Source organism: Neodiprion lecontei, chromosome 5, assembly GCF_021901455.1.
Source record: "Neodiprion lecontei isolate iyNeoLeco1 chromosome 5, iyNeoLeco1.1, whole genome shotgun sequence".
In the NCBI taxonomy this organism is placed as follows: domain Eukaryota; kingdom Metazoa; phylum Arthropoda; class Insecta; order Hymenoptera; family Diprionidae; genus Neodiprion; species Neodiprion lecontei.
Genome location: NC_060264.1, coordinates 22734458 through 22751819, shown reverse-complemented (window position 1 = coordinate 22751819; position 17362 = coordinate 22734458). Strand labels below are relative to the sequence as shown.

The 17362-nt window shown below is 35.1% G+C and overlaps 1 protein-coding gene across 19 annotated transcripts in view; it reads right to left on the bottom strand.

The window, feature by feature from the left end:
- LOC107223117 (protein muscleblind) overlaps window positions 1-17362 on the bottom strand; it is a 282556-nt gene that overhangs the window by 11168 nt on the left and 254026 nt on the right. For 17 of the 19 annotated variants that reach the window (XM_046740801.1, XM_046740800.1, XM_046740799.1 and 14 more), the window contains 3 exons: window positions 13782-13823; window positions 12865-12997; window positions 129-647 (listed from right to left, as the gene is read on the bottom strand). In XM_046740801.1, coding sequence (XP_046596757.1) covers window positions 589-647; window positions 12865-12997; window positions 13782-13823 — 234 coding nt within the window. In that variant the 3' untranslated portion in view covers window positions 129-588. Of the gene's footprint in view, window positions 1-128; window positions 648-12864; window positions 12998-13781; window positions 13824-17362 lie in introns of those variants that run through there. The other 2 variants (XR_006904567.1, XR_006904568.1) reach the window with 1 other exon arrangement.

The window sequence follows — 17362 nt, the reverse complement described above, 5'->3', positions numbered from 1 at the left end:
CACTCTACGTCACTCACTCTAGAACTTTTTTTTTTCTTTCGTTCCGTTTATTTTCTTTTTTCTTTTTCACTTTTTCTTATCAACCTCGAAAGAGACGACAAAGTGATCCTTTATGGGAGATGTGTTTGTATTTTGTTCTAATTTATGATTCACTTCATTTCATTTCATTTGTTTTTTTTTTTTCTTTTTTTGTCCGTTTTTTTGTAAAGCGTAAAGCCTGCGCAAGATTCAACGTGAACAAAGCTTTGCAACTTAATACAATGTGTGTAATATAGCTCTGTAAAAAAAAGATTATAGAATATTTCATAACCATACATAGTTAAATATAATTATCAATGATAGTAGTAGAGAGCTCTATTATCGTGGATATGAATTCGTGTTATTTGTTTTTTCTAAATACGTATAGAGTCCAACGAATATAGTGGAAGGTGTTGGAAATTTTTACAAGAGAGAAAGTTGTTTTTCAAGTTTTCAAATTCGATATCACTGGTTCTTTTTTTTTTTTTTTCTTTTTTTTGTTCGTGTGTATGGTTATATGAGTGTTATCTTTGATACATAGAGATATTCTACAGATCAGCAACAACAGCATCAGCAACAACAGCAGGAGGGGTGAACAGCGACAGCATCAACAGCAGCAAAACCTCTACCTAAAATTATTATTATCAGCTCAATCATTAAATTTTTGTAATGCAGTATAGGTACAGAGTGGTAGTTGTGAATGGTTGGTAGGAATCAGGCTGCGGGTAGACAGAAGTGTCACATAGAGGAGAATGCGATATGCTACTATATGTATTACATACCGTTTAATAGTTTTACATTATCCATAAATTGAAATTCCACATGTACGGTTTCAAGAAAAGCAGTTATTTGTAACAATGATTTTATTCTTACGACTTTTAAACAAGAAGGATTTTCAACGTGTAACGATCGTCAATTATTTAAATGTTATTGTACCAGCACCAGAAGTTCAGAAACGAAAGGTTGCAAGTTTGTTTTGGCAAACCAGTGAATTATTATTGGAACACTTAGGTTGCGTTAGAATTAAAAATACGTTACAAAAATGGATCGATGTTTAACAAGATAAGAATCTACAAAAAGCTGTACATACATGGTGGGAGGAACTAGTAAGAGGGACACAATGACATGGTATAAAGAATTCATACATACACAGAGGAAGAATGACACAGAGAGTGAAAGAGAGAAATCATGAGGAGAAAAAGCTTCACCAAATGAAGGGGAGGAAAAGAATAACACATAAGCCACGTACATGGATAGGAAGTATACGGATTAGTGGATTGATGGGTCGTCGGTGCTTATCGATAAGGGAGGAAAATAAATATAAATAAACAAGTTTCTGTATATTTTATCCGTTCTTCAGAAGCACAAGAAGACTCGGCAGAGTTTCGCGCCCGCAGCTTCGGGCAGCGGCGATGATTCCTCATTTACTTCTATTTCATGATTATTATTTTCTTAGTTACAAACATCATTTTTTTTTTTTTTTTTTAATTTGTTTTCTCCATTTTGCAAATCATCTGAAGATTCTACGAGGTTGCAATACGGAGAGAACAGAATGATTGGTATCGTCGCCGTCATCGTTATTAACTTTTTTTCTTTTGCTACCGAAATTTTTCAGCTCTGCTTTTATTCAATCATTTGTTTACCACCGAATGCATATTTTTTCACTGATTTATTATGGAAATTGTTATTGGTTGTAATTATGTTTGTTTAAATTTCTTCACGATGTTGATTCATTCTTTCTTCCTTCTCTCCTGCAGTGTTTGATAGGGTATAAGTATTTTTTTTTTTTTTTTTTACGGGAGGGTCTGATTTCAATTTATTTTTTTTTCTGATTCTCCTGGTTGATGTTTTTTTCTCACAAAAAGCATATATATATATATATATATATATATAAATATATATATATATATTTATCTACTGGATACAAAAAACAGGTGGAAAAAAGTAAGTGGATACAAAAAGGACCGCCCTTCAAAACTAGTGCTTGGCTTAGTCTGTTTTCCCCCAGCCCATCACTCTGTTAAACCCATCGTCGTACATTTATATATATATAATAATATTACACACGATGACCTGTACAACAAATTTTTTGATCTTTTCCAAGTTAATTATTTTCAAATGTAAAATTTCATAACCAAATATATCGAATGTATTATGTGAGTTTTTTTTTTTTTTTTTATTGAATATCAAGATTCGAGGATCTATCTTGAGGATTGAATCATGCGGTGTATAAAACAAGAAGCTTTTATGATACGAGACGGGCTCGAGGGGATTGACTCCGGTTGTTGGGGTGGGGGGAGCGTGGATGGTTAATTAATAAAAGCACAAAATACGTCTTCGCACCACTGGCCGCGTGTGTCGCAAGCAAAAGCTCGAACAAGACCCTCTCATTTCCGTTTTCTTGGTTTCTTTTCTTCTTATCATACTGTGTGTAATAGCGGCAACAATGATTACCAACAACGAAATGAAAATATCTCATGAAACAAAACAGGAATAGGTAGTCTCGTAGGAAAGAAATGATAATAATAAGAATAAAAAAAAAAAAAAACAAAGGAATATGTGAAATCATACGCATCTACAGATTCAAAAAGAAGTGGATGGTTGGGGAAGAGAAATGCAAAGAGGGTTATGCCAAGTTACCGGCGTAAGGAGGAGTGGGGATGAAGGAATACGCGGAGGGTTCGCCGCTACAAGATCGGCGCGAGAGAAATGAGAAAAATCAATCTTTTTGGTCGATTTCTTTCCTTGTTTCGTTATTTATTTAATTTTTGAGTGATCTTTTTTTTTCGAACGGACAACGGGAAAGGACAAAGAAGGAACAGAAGGAAAATCGGTAGAAATAAAGGGGAAGAGGAAAAAAAAAAAAAAAAAAAAAAAAAAACAACAACAACAACAAGCTACGTGAAATTCGATATACCAATTAGAAGTTGAAAAAAATACCAAGCACTGTTTCCTGCAAACGCGCATCTACGTATGCATGTATTAGAAAATATCACGTAAATAGGTAATATAGGCATGATTATATATTATAGGTTTTAATACGGGAGATATCGATGGTACTTAAAATCGACGGGGAGAATTCGATCGGGATGAAGATATAGATAATAGTTAGGGGGGGGAGGGGGGGGGGGGGGGATGGTATTGGGTGAGTACGAATGAACTGATTTTTCTTACATCGATCAATTATTCTCTTCAGGATATATTGTGTAAAATCACAAATATATTTGTGTTATGTATACGTATGTATATGTATATACATGTATGTATATATACATATATAATAGAGTTACAATAATAGAGGTTAATTTGTAATGTGCTTCCTTTTCGTAATTGCGGAGAAATTTAAAATTCGGGAGGAGAACGAAAACAATGCGGGATGGAAGAAAAATATATGAAAATAGGGGAAAACAGAGGAGGGAATTATTACCATAGTATATAAGATACAATCTATAGGAATTGTATGATTGGAGACATATTGAGATATATGTATGGATAGATATATATATTTATATATATATATATGTATATATAATGTAATATATATATATATATATATATATATGTATATAAATATGAAATAAGATCATAAAGCATTAATAAAACAAATATTCATGCATTTATCAAGCATTATTATTACAAATACTGGCTGACTGACTGAATGATTGACTGACTCTGACTCCTTGACAATTAAAGACCCAGCCCACCGACCGAATATGCAGACGCAATACAGTTTCCATAGTTGTCTTCCTTAACTATTCGGTACCTTTTTTTCTTTCATTTTTTTTTTTTTTTATCTTAAATCTCTTAGTTTTTAATCTTAATTCCAAGCGATCTACATAATTACTATTAATCAACGTAACATTACACTCAGTTCCTAATTACTTGGTTGGATTTTTTCTCCTTTTTCTTGTCGTCTTTTGAATGCGTGTTTTTATTTCTTTTTTGTGCTTTCTTTTAATCTGCAATCATGACCAGTTTTTCTCCTTCTTACTTTCGATTACACGATCCGCACGCGCTCAATCGAACGTGGAAATTTCTTTTTTACAATACAATATACGCCGAGGCGCCCGCGCCTCCTCCCAAAGCATCGATCTTATCAACGATGGAAGAAAAAATGATTCAAAAAACCACAAGAAAAGAAAAACAAATTCTGATACACATTTCAGATTCTTTGTCTATGAATGCGGACACAGAAGCATTTTATAATTAATAATAAATTAACGAATTATTTCTTTGTTTACGTGTGTCTATGTGTTTTTATGTGTACTTCGCGAAGTTGTATGTTTTGTCTTCGTGTTATGTTTAGATCAAAATCGCGCTTTGCATCTGCAGATTCCACGGAGCCAGAAGTAGGTATATAGCGTATCGATATATAGGCAATAATAATAATAATAATAATAATAATAATAATAATAATAATAATAATAATAATAATAATAATAATAATAATAATAATAATAATAATAATAATAATAAATGTATGTATAATAACAACAGAAATTAATTTACGCGCGAAGAATTATCAGTGACGATACAAGTACACGATGATAATAATAATAATAATAATAAAAAACACTACCTACGTAGGTGTTATGCATGTAGGTATAGGTTGGTATAAGTTTATGTAGTGGTAGTGGTAGTGGTAGTGGTAGTAGTAGTAGTAGTAGTAGTAGTAGTAGTAGTAGTAGTAGTAGTAGCAGTAGCAGTAGCAGTAACAGTAGTAATTGAAAAATTTTTTCGGTTCTCATTTTTGGTGTACAGAATTTTTTTTAACATGTATCTCGTCAGTAGTTTGGTAGGTAGGTAGTTAATTTTTTTTTTTTGCCGCTTTTTCACAGGGCTTTCTTCTCTATCATATTTTTTCGTTGCACTTTTTTGCTCTCCTCGTTTCTCTTCCGATCGACTAAATCCGCAATTTACGTATAGTATAAATATGTACCCTAATACATCCCTATCTATCTACGTGTATTATCGTTTCGCGATTACATATACATATATATATATATCTTATTGAACTCTTATACCATAAATATGTGTATATAATCATTAAAAAGTATTTTTAGTTTTAGTTTCAATACAAATAATGTAATAGGTGTTTGCGCACGCGTGCTTTTCTACTACTGTTTTTATTTTCGCTCTACCCTTTCTCCTTCAACATCTCATTCTATCTCGTACTAAATTATATGTTGTGTTTGCGCGCGTGTGTGTGTGTGTGTGTGTGTGTGGTGTGTAAACTTCGGTGCAATTTAAAGGCACTTGGTTTTTTATTTATTTTTTTGTTTTCTGACTTTTTCATTTTGCGCTTTAATTTTCTCCCCCTCCCCATTGAAGTTGCATATTTTTAATTTTTCCTGCATTTGCTTTACAGATTGTTTTCAGATTCAGTAAGAAGGCAAGTCATGAAAAAAACAACTCGAATGCAGAATTTCGGCAGAAAATTATTTCACGAGTGATTTCTTCTGTTTCCTTGCACAAATTTTGAGAATTCTAATCACCGACAAGAATACACTTATATACATACATACATATATATATAGTGAATTACTAAAGACTGCATGATCCGTCGTCTAATGCGCATGCGCTAGAATTCGAGTTATCATCGTTGACTACAATTGTCAGTGAACAAATGTGAAAATTTTTGAGATTATGTTTATGACGCTTGGCCGCCCTAGGACACAACCGCTATCGAATTTTTATCTGTATATGTATGTATATAGGGTATTCATCGAATGAATTAGAAAACAGAGAAAGAAACCTCGATGTGTGGAAACTGTTGCATGTAATTGCAATTTCATGATTTTCCTCTTTTTTCAGAGTTGTCAAGTCATTTATGTAATTATTTACTTTACTTTACAAACACCTATAAAATACGGATCGGGATATTCGGGACAATCAGACGTACATGTATAATATCTAAAGTCCGAAATAGAACCAGGAAGTTACGAAAGAGAAGAACTAAAAAAAATAAACCACGAGGAAAAATAAAAATAAAAATAAAATAATGCGACAGCATAATCGCGTATTCTCTGTACAGCTACAGTCTAATAGTTAGTTATACGTGGTCGTGTGTTTGAATACTCGGTATTATACATACACACATAGGAGGAATATAATAACGTTATATATAATATATCACCTATCTATGTTTACGACAGTATAATGATAATAATTACAACGTAGTATTTATAATAGTAGTAGTACGTGCAGTAGCCTCTGGTTGAACAACGAGAGTCTACTCATTTGTATTTGTAAATAAGACTAATCAATTATTGATGTACATTTATATTTATATATAATTCCGTTTTTTTTTTTTTTTTTTTTTTTATCATTTATTTTCCCCCCTTACGAACCGCTTCGTTATGTGAGATTGAAAATTAATCAACGATTTGTCGATTCGTCACTTTGTTTTTGACATTTTTTGGGTTTTTTTTCTTCTCGGTTGACAGCGTAGGAGAAAAAAAAAAAAAAAAAAATCGATAGCAGTTAAATGAAATCAATAATATAACAATTGTTCGAAAATTCCTCTATACGTTGTCCCGCGCGATAAATCGAGATTCCGAAATAGATCAGAACAAGAGAAAAATTACTACACGATAATAATTATAAATAAATAATTTGGAAGACTATGCGCGTGTCTGTGCGGTTTTTAATTTTTTCTCATCACTTTTCTGCGGCTGTTATTTTAATCATCGCGATCTCCTCATATGTATAATAATTATGCTCGTACTTTCAACGAAATTATTAAATATATACCTACGCGTACGATATATAAAAAGCTATAGTAAAAGCCAGAGTCAAATTGATTTTAAATCTTGTCAAGGATCGTTGATTTGTTCTTATTTTTTAAATCCGTTTTTTTTTTTTTTTTTTTTTTTCAACCAGCGATTTCGTTTCGTTTTCTTTATCGGTAAAAATTTTTTTGTTCGTGCGTTTAAAAAGGTGCGGCGACGGCGGCGGAGAGGCCGGGCGGGGGGCGGGGGGGGAGGGGGTGTTGGTTAAACACTGGATTTTATACACGCATACATATACGTATATACATATATGTATGTATTGTAGCTATCTACCTCCTAGCCTACCGACTACTTAGTAATACGAATCTTTACGTGTCACCTGTTTGTGTATAATATGCGCGTGTTTATTTCTTGTTTCATTGCTCGTTTGCTGCTTTCTCTTACGTACTTTGTTAACATTTTGTGCCGGTATGCAATTTGCGCGTATACATGGTGTATTGTTGAAATTCGTTTTTTGCCTAATTTTTTTTTTTTTTTTTTTTTTTGCAATTCGATCTGCTGAAACAGCTGTTTCTTAAATCTTTCTATAGGTCATTTCGGTTTTCTTCGATGAAGTTCCATCATATATCTATATGATATTCTTAAACGATTAATAATAATAATAATAATAATAATAATAATAAAATTGTTGTTACACACTATATAAAATACATTTTACGACTATCACTATGTAGAGTTATCATAATATTATATATATATACATGTGTATATGTGTGTTCTGTGTGTGCGTATATATATATATATATATATATATATATATATATGTATGTTTTTTTTTTAAATTTTTTCGCTGTATGTTGTGTGAATGTGTTCACGAAAAAATGGCGTGACACGGTACGTGGAGTTGGGAGGTAGCAAATGAGCAGATAGTGCATGTTCACACATTGTATTTCGTGTGAGAAAACCCTTCTTTTTTTTTTTTTTTTCTTCAAGCAAATCAAATTCTATATTTTTTCACTCTTCATTCCCGCTCCAACTCGTGTCAGTTTTTTACGAGACCCAATTTTTCCACTCAGCTTCATTGAATTCTTGTTGATAAGAAGGAAAAAAATTTATACTTGCGTGATTTTGAATCATGTTTTTCACTGTTTTGTCGTCAACGAACTTTACCGTCTTCCGCGCAAGGGTAAGGAAAAATTTGGAAATGCAGACGAGCGCTTTTAATATTTTTATCCCGTCACTGTCTCGATTATTCGAATTCATATTTAAATTTAATTTTTTTGTTCGGCAAAAAATCACGCCTCACTCGACATCGAATCACGATCAAAAAGTAAACACAAAACATCGTGGAAAAATGGTACTTTTCTCACTACTACCTCCATATAATACGTATATATTATATGTACATACGCACACATGTGTGTGTGTGTTATATATTAAATATAGTTATAGCATTGTAGGTATATTTCAACGCATTTTTTTTTTCTCTCTGTATTTTCATATACCATAAAGCGTTTATATGTATGTATACGCATCTCACCCGAATTGAATCTTGGACTTAAATTTTTATAGGGTAAATAGATACGTTAGTTGAGGATATACGGAGGATTAATAATAATAATAATAATAATAATAATAATAATAATAATAATAATAATAATAATAATAGAATAATGATATTAATAGTTACTAATAAACCTTTCAATAATATATGTATACATATATATTCGTGTATTTACATATTACGCTTTTTCGTTAATGATCGGTGAAGATAATTATTCTTTTAGAATATTGTTTTCATTTTTTTTTTTTCGTTTTTTTCCCCCCAATTTTCTATTTTCCGATTTTTTTCTCTCCTCATTTTCTCCGTTTCCTTTATCCTTCGGATCTATTTTCGCGCTCGTTCTTTACTAACCGGTATATGTGTATTTGTATGTATACATATATCTCCCTATATATTATGTACCTAATTATGAAAGGGACGGTGGAGGGTAGAGGGAGGGCAAGGTTATCTAGGAAACATATTTTTCACTGTATAGCTCTGCTTATACTGGGAACTTTGACAATTATCGGCGCGATAATAATAATATTAATAATAACAATAATAACAATAATATTGATAACAGTAATATGATAACTAGAATTAAAAATTAAGAATTTATCACGTAAAGAAGATGAGAAAGGGGGGGGGGGGGTTAAAATATGAGATAAAAATGTGACAATTGCAGAGTCTGGACAACGGGTAAGAAAAGAACAAAACTAAAAGATAGAAACTGAACAACATTTTTTTTTCTGACCAAATATGAACTACACTCTAACAAAGAAATTACAAGGAAAAAAGAAACAAACAAACTAGAAACAATTACAAAACTAATTCGTTTCATATTAATCTAATAATGGTATATAATAAATAGTGGCGGTAAAATCTGCGGCTTATCATTCAACCGTGAATAAAATTTGGAGAGTTTTTATTAAAAAGAATTATCGACCTTTGAGGTCCGTCCGTTTAATACAATAAAATCAATAATAATCATTAAAATAATAACAATATAACGTAAGGTGAGAACAGCGAATGAAATTATTTGTACACGAAAAAGATGACAGGTGATTTGCCAGAAACGTTGCTTATTAAATTGTAGGAGACAAAGAGTCTTGATAGGATATCGAGTCAACGATCAAGTTTAAAAGCACGTAGCGCCATTGGCGGCTTTGGCGTGCGAATTTTTCTGAAAACTGAACAACGTGAGTTGGCGAACGAATAAAAACTGGAATGGAGCGATAAAAATTGTCTGCAATACAGCAAAAAACGAGATAATAAAAAAGAAAAATTATCGATATTAATGGTAATAACACAATATCCTTTACGATAAAATCACTAGCTACATGTAACCAACTAACTAACTAACTAAATAACTAACTAACTAACTAGCTTACTTAATCAAACCAAAACAATAACTACGAACTAGCATAATCGCCGACTACTAAACCGCAATTATTGTATAACCGCGCGTTTATACATTGTGTATATATTTTGTGCCTGCATAAGATAGGAAATCAAGTTGGGTTATGTGAGGCATGGTTTTTCTTTACTCTACGATGTATGTACGTATGCACGTGTATATAGTTACGACGAATTTAATATGAAAACGTCACACGGTATCTAGGAAAAAAAAAAAAAAAAAATTAAATGAAATATTAATGATGATAATAGTGATTATTACCCAAACGAATAAGCTCAATATTTTACATAAATTGTTTTTTTTTTTTTTTGTCTTTCATCTTTCTATATTCCTCATTCACTGTATAATTTATATACAAGAGACTACGATTACTATTATCAATTCATATATAGGACCGGGTTTAAGGTTTGGTTAGGTTTTTTTCTTCTTTTTCTTTTCCCTCTTCTGGTTTTACTCTCATTTTTCTTTAATATATTTATATATATATATATATGTAAGTTTGAGACTAATCCAAACTACAGCGCGACTATCAGAGGTCGTCCGCTCGGCACACCTACCAAGCCAGAGACAGCGGTCGTCATGCTGATTAGTCGAAACTGCGTAATTCAAACAGAAACACGCAAAAGGCTCGTAGCGCTTGGCGCTAAAGTTTATAATCAAACAAAGTTAATAATTATAAGTACTAGTTGTTGATTCATAGGTCAATCCCTTATCTTTCGTAGTTAAGGGCTATCTTGTTTCCAATAAAGTACTGCGGTTGATGCTGGTAATAACTGCAATATATTTACACTATTTACATATGTTCAAACGATTCAGATAATTACAATATGGAATTATGCCCAGGATTACCTGAATCAACAACTAGTACTTATAATTATTAACTTTGTTTGATTATAAACTTTAGCGCCAAGCGCTACGAGCCTTTTGCGTGTTTCTGTTTGAATTACGCAGTTTCGACTAATCAGCATGACGACCGCTGTCTCTGGCTTGGTAGGTGTGCCGAGCGGACGACCTCTGATAGTCGCGCTGTAGTTTGGATTAGTCTCAAACTTACATATATATATATATGTATATATATATATATATACAGGCATGTATTTATTATATAAGGCACTGTTCACCGACAATGTCTGACTAGAAGATGAAACTCAACGTCTCTCTTTCTATCTTTTTTTTTTACGATTTTTCTTTTCTTTTCTCATTGAATCTGATACATACGTCAACCGTATCCAAGTGTCTGTGACTGCTACAATGGCTTCGGTATTTTGGATTTGATATTTGATATCACCCCTCTCACAAAAAAGCAAACAAATATTAGCAAAAAAAAAAAAACAGACGAATTCACGACTCAATCCAACGAGGTGGAGGGAGAGGGGCGGGACTTTAACCGACAGATATACAGAATCGCGACCGATAGCTAACAATAGAAAAAAAAAAAAAAAAATACACGAAAATCATGTGCCAACTTTCGAACTTGAATACTCGGTTCTAATTTTTATCTATGTACAAATTACAAATAACTAATACACGTTAAAAAACCAATTAAAGTCGCGCGACTGTTTAAAAAATAAGAATAGGATGTTTTTCCCTCGTCGATCGGTGAAACACCTTGACTAATCCAGGTTCGTCACCACCCTGAATACAGGCAGTTTTATGGTTCGAAAGGGTCTCGGGTAAGATTCAGAGTCTGCGCAACGTCGAACAACGACACAGCGCCATTCAAATATCTCGCCTTACCGTCTCTGAGCCACAAAACAACAATCGAATCACCCTTGTTCAAATTTAGGTAGTTTTCATTTTCTTATACGGTTGAGTGATAACCTGAACACCGCTATTGGCCGAGCTGAGAGCAACCTGCGGCTGTGCGACGATGGTGGCGGCATTGCCAGATGCTAGCTGTGCTTGGAGCCCAGTGGCGCCACCCTGCGGAACGCCCGAGACGCCGGGGATTCCAGGCGGCAACATGGCGGCGTAGGGATGCCCCTGGTGCGTGGCGGCGGCAGCGGCGGCGGCGGCGGCGGCGTAAGGATTTCCCTGCATGCCCTGAATGCTGCCCAGCGGCACGGTTTGCATGTACGAAGTGGGCAGCATCTGGTGGTGCGGCCGCATAAGCGAGTAAGGATTTATCGGCTGAGGCTGTGGAGGTGGCCTCGGGTAGTGGAAGAGGCCCGCCGATAACGGCGACGCCGCGAGAGCTCCCGGAATGCCGGCGAGGCCCTGAAGGCCCAGGCCAGGCTGAGGGGGGCGGGGCGTCGCGGGGGGCGCCGAAATCGAAGGCGGCGGCATCGCGAGGGCCTGTTTGTTCAGTGCTACGCCGGTGTAGTTGAGGGCCGTGAGGGGATTTATGCCGTATGATGCCTGCGAGGCGGAGAGCTTTACGGCCTTGGCGTAGTTCTTCTGAGCTACCTCCTTCGCCAGCGCTGCCGGGTCCATCGCAAGGCTCTGAACCGCGTTGAAGTTGTTCAGGGCGTTGATGTTAGCCATCGTGTAGTGGGCCTGCATGTTCGCGTGCATGCTAGCCGCCATTGACGACATGCTTGCCAGGGACGTGCACATGCTCGGGTTGCTCATCAGCGAGGCGATCGACGTCATAGCCGCCGGGGACATCGAGGGGGGCAGGTGGTGCTGGTGGTGGGGGGTCTGATGGTGTGAGTGAGGGTGGGAGTGGGAGTGGGGGTGATGGTGATTCAATTCGGGCGAGGTACGCGGCCGGATTACGGCGCCCTCGGCGCCTTCGCTGCCCTGCTTGTCGACCCCACCGACGCTCAGGCCCCCCGGGGGCGGGGGCGGCGGGTTCGCGGGATCGACCAGGACACCGTTCGTGTTTTCGCTCGCGAGGCTCGAGGCCTGGGCTGCGGGGCCGGCGGAACCAGCGGAACCGGAACCGGAACCCGAACCAGCGGTGTGAAGTTGGTGGTTGGCAACGGCGGCGGCGACGGCGGCTGATTGGTGGTGATGATGGTTGTTGTTGTTGTTGTTGTTGTTGTTAATGTTACCCGGGTTCGAGGCATTGGTGTTATTGTTATTACTACCACTATTACTATTCATAAGATTACTATTATTATTTGAGGTTTGAGATGATTGTAGCGTTGTCGTTACAATCGAGGGTGGTGGTGGGTGGTGGTGGTTTGTTGGTGTTACTCCAGCGTACTCACATGAGACGGGGACGAATGGCTGCTGTAGCTGCATCAGCTGCTGGTAGGTCGTCGCCGCTCCCGAGGGCTGGTACACAGGCATGCCCGACTTGTCGCCGGCTGGACGTTTGTACGGTACCATTCCGGGGAAGGCCTGGAAGAATATTTTCACGGAACGGAAAACGGAAAAAAAAAAAAAAAAAAAAAAAAAAACGGAAGTTGAACAACGTCAATATAAACCTTTTTGTCGTTGATATTATCGTAACGCGTCGAACATTTGCAAAGATACAAAACATCAAGTACGCGTGACAATGTATTCATAGATATGACGAATTGTTGAGTTCCATTTCGACGTTGTCGTGTATATCTCCAAATCGTCGTATATACCGAAGTCCACGTATCTCAAATGCGAAAAAAAACGCTCAACAACCCCGTTCTATACGCAATTCTGAACAAAAAAACACGAATACATTTTCATTTGACGAAGAAATAAAGAAATGACATGAATTCGACAGATTTAGTATTACGATTTCGTAAAATCCTTTATTTCTGTTCCAAATGAAAATGGATTCGAGTGTTTCTGTTCAGGATTGCGTACAGAACGGGGTTGCCGAGCTTTTATCCGCGTTTGAGACACGCGGACTACGATATTTGGTGATATCTACGTCAACGTCGAAATCGACCAGGGCACCTTCAAAGGTTTTGAATTCGAAGTTTTGTTTCAGTTTTTAGGAATTTTGCTACTTTCTCTTTATTTGTTAGATTATTTTAATTGTTTGGAGTGAATTTGGATCCTTTGATTCTTTTTGGCTGTTGTTTCGTTGGTGATTTGAACTTGGATTTTTTTGCATCAATTTCTAGATGTTCGTTATTTCGTTTTTTTTTTTTGGGACGTTTTTCATTTACATTTCTAAAAGGGTTTTTCTTTTTGCACTTACAAAATTCTCGTAGTAGAATGACCCGACTGATTTCATGTCCATCTGTAACAAAGACACGAATGTGTTCAAGTTTTTGTTCGATGATAATTGATTTTTATGAATAATGATAATATTACTTACAATGTATTTAATATATAACAAATAGAAATAATAAAAACTATTATTTGATGGTGTTGTTCTTTTGTTTTCACTATATAACAACGATAGAGCAACAGTGATAAGAATAACAGCAATAACAGTAATTCTGTGCTGTTCAAGAAATACTATTTCCAGGAATTCAAAGGCAATGATTGTATGGCTATCGTTATTGTTGTGGTTAAGATCATCATCATCGTAATATAATAATAATAATAATAATAATAATATACATAGATAAAAAATATAAATTATTATTACATATAATATATAATTGTGCCGATGACGCATGATAAATTAGGAATTGGATTAGTCCCACTCGAAAATGATTCCATTTTATACATACTAAGAGATTTTGTATGTAATACGAAATTAGCCACGTATACATGTATGGTTAATAACAAATATACTGTCATATACTTTTCGTCTCTTTTTACTTTTCAGTCGTTCTTTTCCCCATCCCGAATATCTTTTGAGAGAAGAAGAAAATTTTCTCTGTTTCTCACCCGAATACAAGTGGGTATATAAGTACAACGTGTATACATATAAATAATCCACGGGATGGATACGGGTAATTATTTGGAACGAAAAAGAGCGACGTACTTTCAGCGCAGTGAAATAAATACTGGTTGGTGGTCCGTCGTTTTTTTTTTTTTTTTAAATTACACTTCAGTCAAAAATTTAATCTACGTTTTCATTTCTGGCATCCTTTTGTTATTTCGCTTTTGTTTTCTTCTTCGATTTACGATAATTGCGAATTTTTGTATTGTTTCATTTCGAATCAACATACATATATGCATATAAATTTATTTTCTGGTGTTAAAGATATACAATGACAATATCAAATCAGAGCCTTGCCGATGTTTTTCCGACGATTGAATGATTGTTGCTATCATCATTACAGCTGTCTCGTATACTATACCGTATTCTTACAGCGGTACGGTAAATTTTTTTGTTTTGTTTTTTGATCTTGCGCGCGCGGCTTTATAGATACCTACTTAAGAAGAAAGCATGGGAAAGTATATAGGCGATGCATATAGGAATTGGAAGATTCAAGTTGAGATTTAAACCAAGAATAGTAGAACGAATCGCGGATCGTTTTTAGGAGCTTCTGCACGTGTTTTTTTTTTTTTCTTTTTTTTTTTTACATTTTTAATTGTTGATTTGAAATTTCGTCACGTAACATGGGAGATGTAGTAAAACCATGGAAAGAAAGATCGAAAAATAGAGAGCGAAAAAGACAAGGCTAAGGAATTACGCCACCTTTACACGAAATTAATTTTACTGCACGTAAACAGCGGTTTGAGGCAAAGAAAAAAGTGCAAAAGAAGAAAACGTTGTCTTAGTAAGAAGTAAGATTAATAAAAATAAGAACACAACTATGTGCAAAACAGGGCAAAGCGATGAAAGAAATTGTTTTCTTTCACTCTCAAGTTACCTGAGTTTAATTATACTATATTTATAATATATAAGAGGTGAAATGAAAGAGGAGGATTATAAGCAGCAGCGACGACATTTTGCCACAAGCTTCAAAGCTGCAGGGATTACACATTTATTGTAATAATTATATAAGCCGATTGGGATATTCTGATAATTAATTATGCATTGCGTATCAATTTTTGTAAGTGTTCTCAAATCCTTGCTATTTGTATAAGCCTTGAGGAAATTTGGAGTGCTCTTTTTTCTTTCTTTTCCATTTTACTCGAAGTTTACAACACGTGCGAATTTTTTCTTTCGTAAACATACGTAGGTAGGTATATATAAATATTTTTTCGTGAGCGTGTGTTTTGTACATAAGCGGTCTACTGCGATGCGTTTGAACGTGGTTAGTTATTTCTCATATCTTCCTGAATTCAGACGAAAGTTAATAAATTGTTCGAACCCAAAACGGTTGAATTCGTTTCTCTTTCTTTTCTCATTTTGTCGTTCAGACTGCATATTTAGATGAACGTGACACGAAGAGCAGAAAAAATATATACGATAATTAAACATGACAATAATCTTCGTGAATCCGGATTTACAGAGGTACATAATTAGGACTCACATCCACCATGTAACGTTACATAGTCAGAACGGGGGAATGGCTAGCTTTTCGACCATAGAAAAACCCTGGGACAAATTTTTTACTAAGTTCATATGGACATAACCATATAAGTATATAAACCCATCTCGAAAATATTCGCGTAAAAGCCACAACATGCATCATCGGCGCAAGCTTATTAATTATTATCACGTCATACGTGGTGTACGGGTACGTATGTGTGCATCACTACTGAGGGTATACATGTACGTGTGTGGAAAAGGGATAGTGTTGAGTAGTAAAAACAGTTTTGCATTGAAGATGCAAATTGTATCTTCCATGTGTGTGTGTGTGTGTGTGTGTGTGTGTGTGTTTTTTTTTTTTTAATACAAAACTTCAATTCTCTTGGAATGTTTTTTTTTTATTATTCAACTATTCTCATCATTTTCATGTAGAAAGAAGATTTTGTGAGCAGGAGAACTATACACGTATATGTACATCAAAACGGTGTCCTTGTGTTTATCTCAATGAATTCGAGGGTAGATTACAATGATGTAAAAGATGTAAGAATTCTCAGATACATGCTGCTGGTCAAGTTCAATTTTTGCTGTGATCGAATTTAGTGAAAATTTTTACACATTTCTCATAATGATTATTCTAATTAGAAATGGAAAATTTTTTAGCGAGATGGAAAGAAATTTCACAGCTCAAATTGCACGATGGTAAAAACCAGCATTAATTTTTATGAAAAATTAGAGTTACCTAGAGGTGCATACAGTGTGAGCAATGTATGTGTGTGTGTGTGTGTGTGTGTGTTTGTGTGTGTAGAAGTAATGTAAGTATATATATATATAAATATTACGAGGCGTAAGCTCTGTGCTAAGGAATCACACACATAGGCAAAGAAAGAAAAAAGAAAAAAAAAAAAAAAATTATAGTCTATATACGATAATCTGAAAGTATTATATGTATATTGCCTCTGTACGTCCGATTATTTTCAAGTTTGAAAGCAAATAAAAATAAAAAAGAGAAATAAAAAAAACTGTCTTTTTGAACTTTGCCGAATCATTTGAAGAATAAGAAAAGCAGGATAGGATTGCGTACAGGGTGTTCCGGAGTTACCGACAACGGAAGTGCGCGATTGAAATCGGTACCGATCGCACGGTCTGTATTTCGGGTTGCGATATCGTTCAGCTGTAATAATTCGTTTAAGAATCTTTCGCTCTGTCGATAATTGTACAAAAACACCCTATACAGGTTACTGGTACTTAACTAACTAGTTTGATCAAATTGACTACTAATGATATGAGTCGGGAGCTGATTTCTTGCGTCGACAAACGAATGGGAAAATAACTAACGAGAAGAAGCTGTTTATAACGTTAGAATAACATGTGAAATTTCGTGGCAAAGAGATCAGTTTCCGACA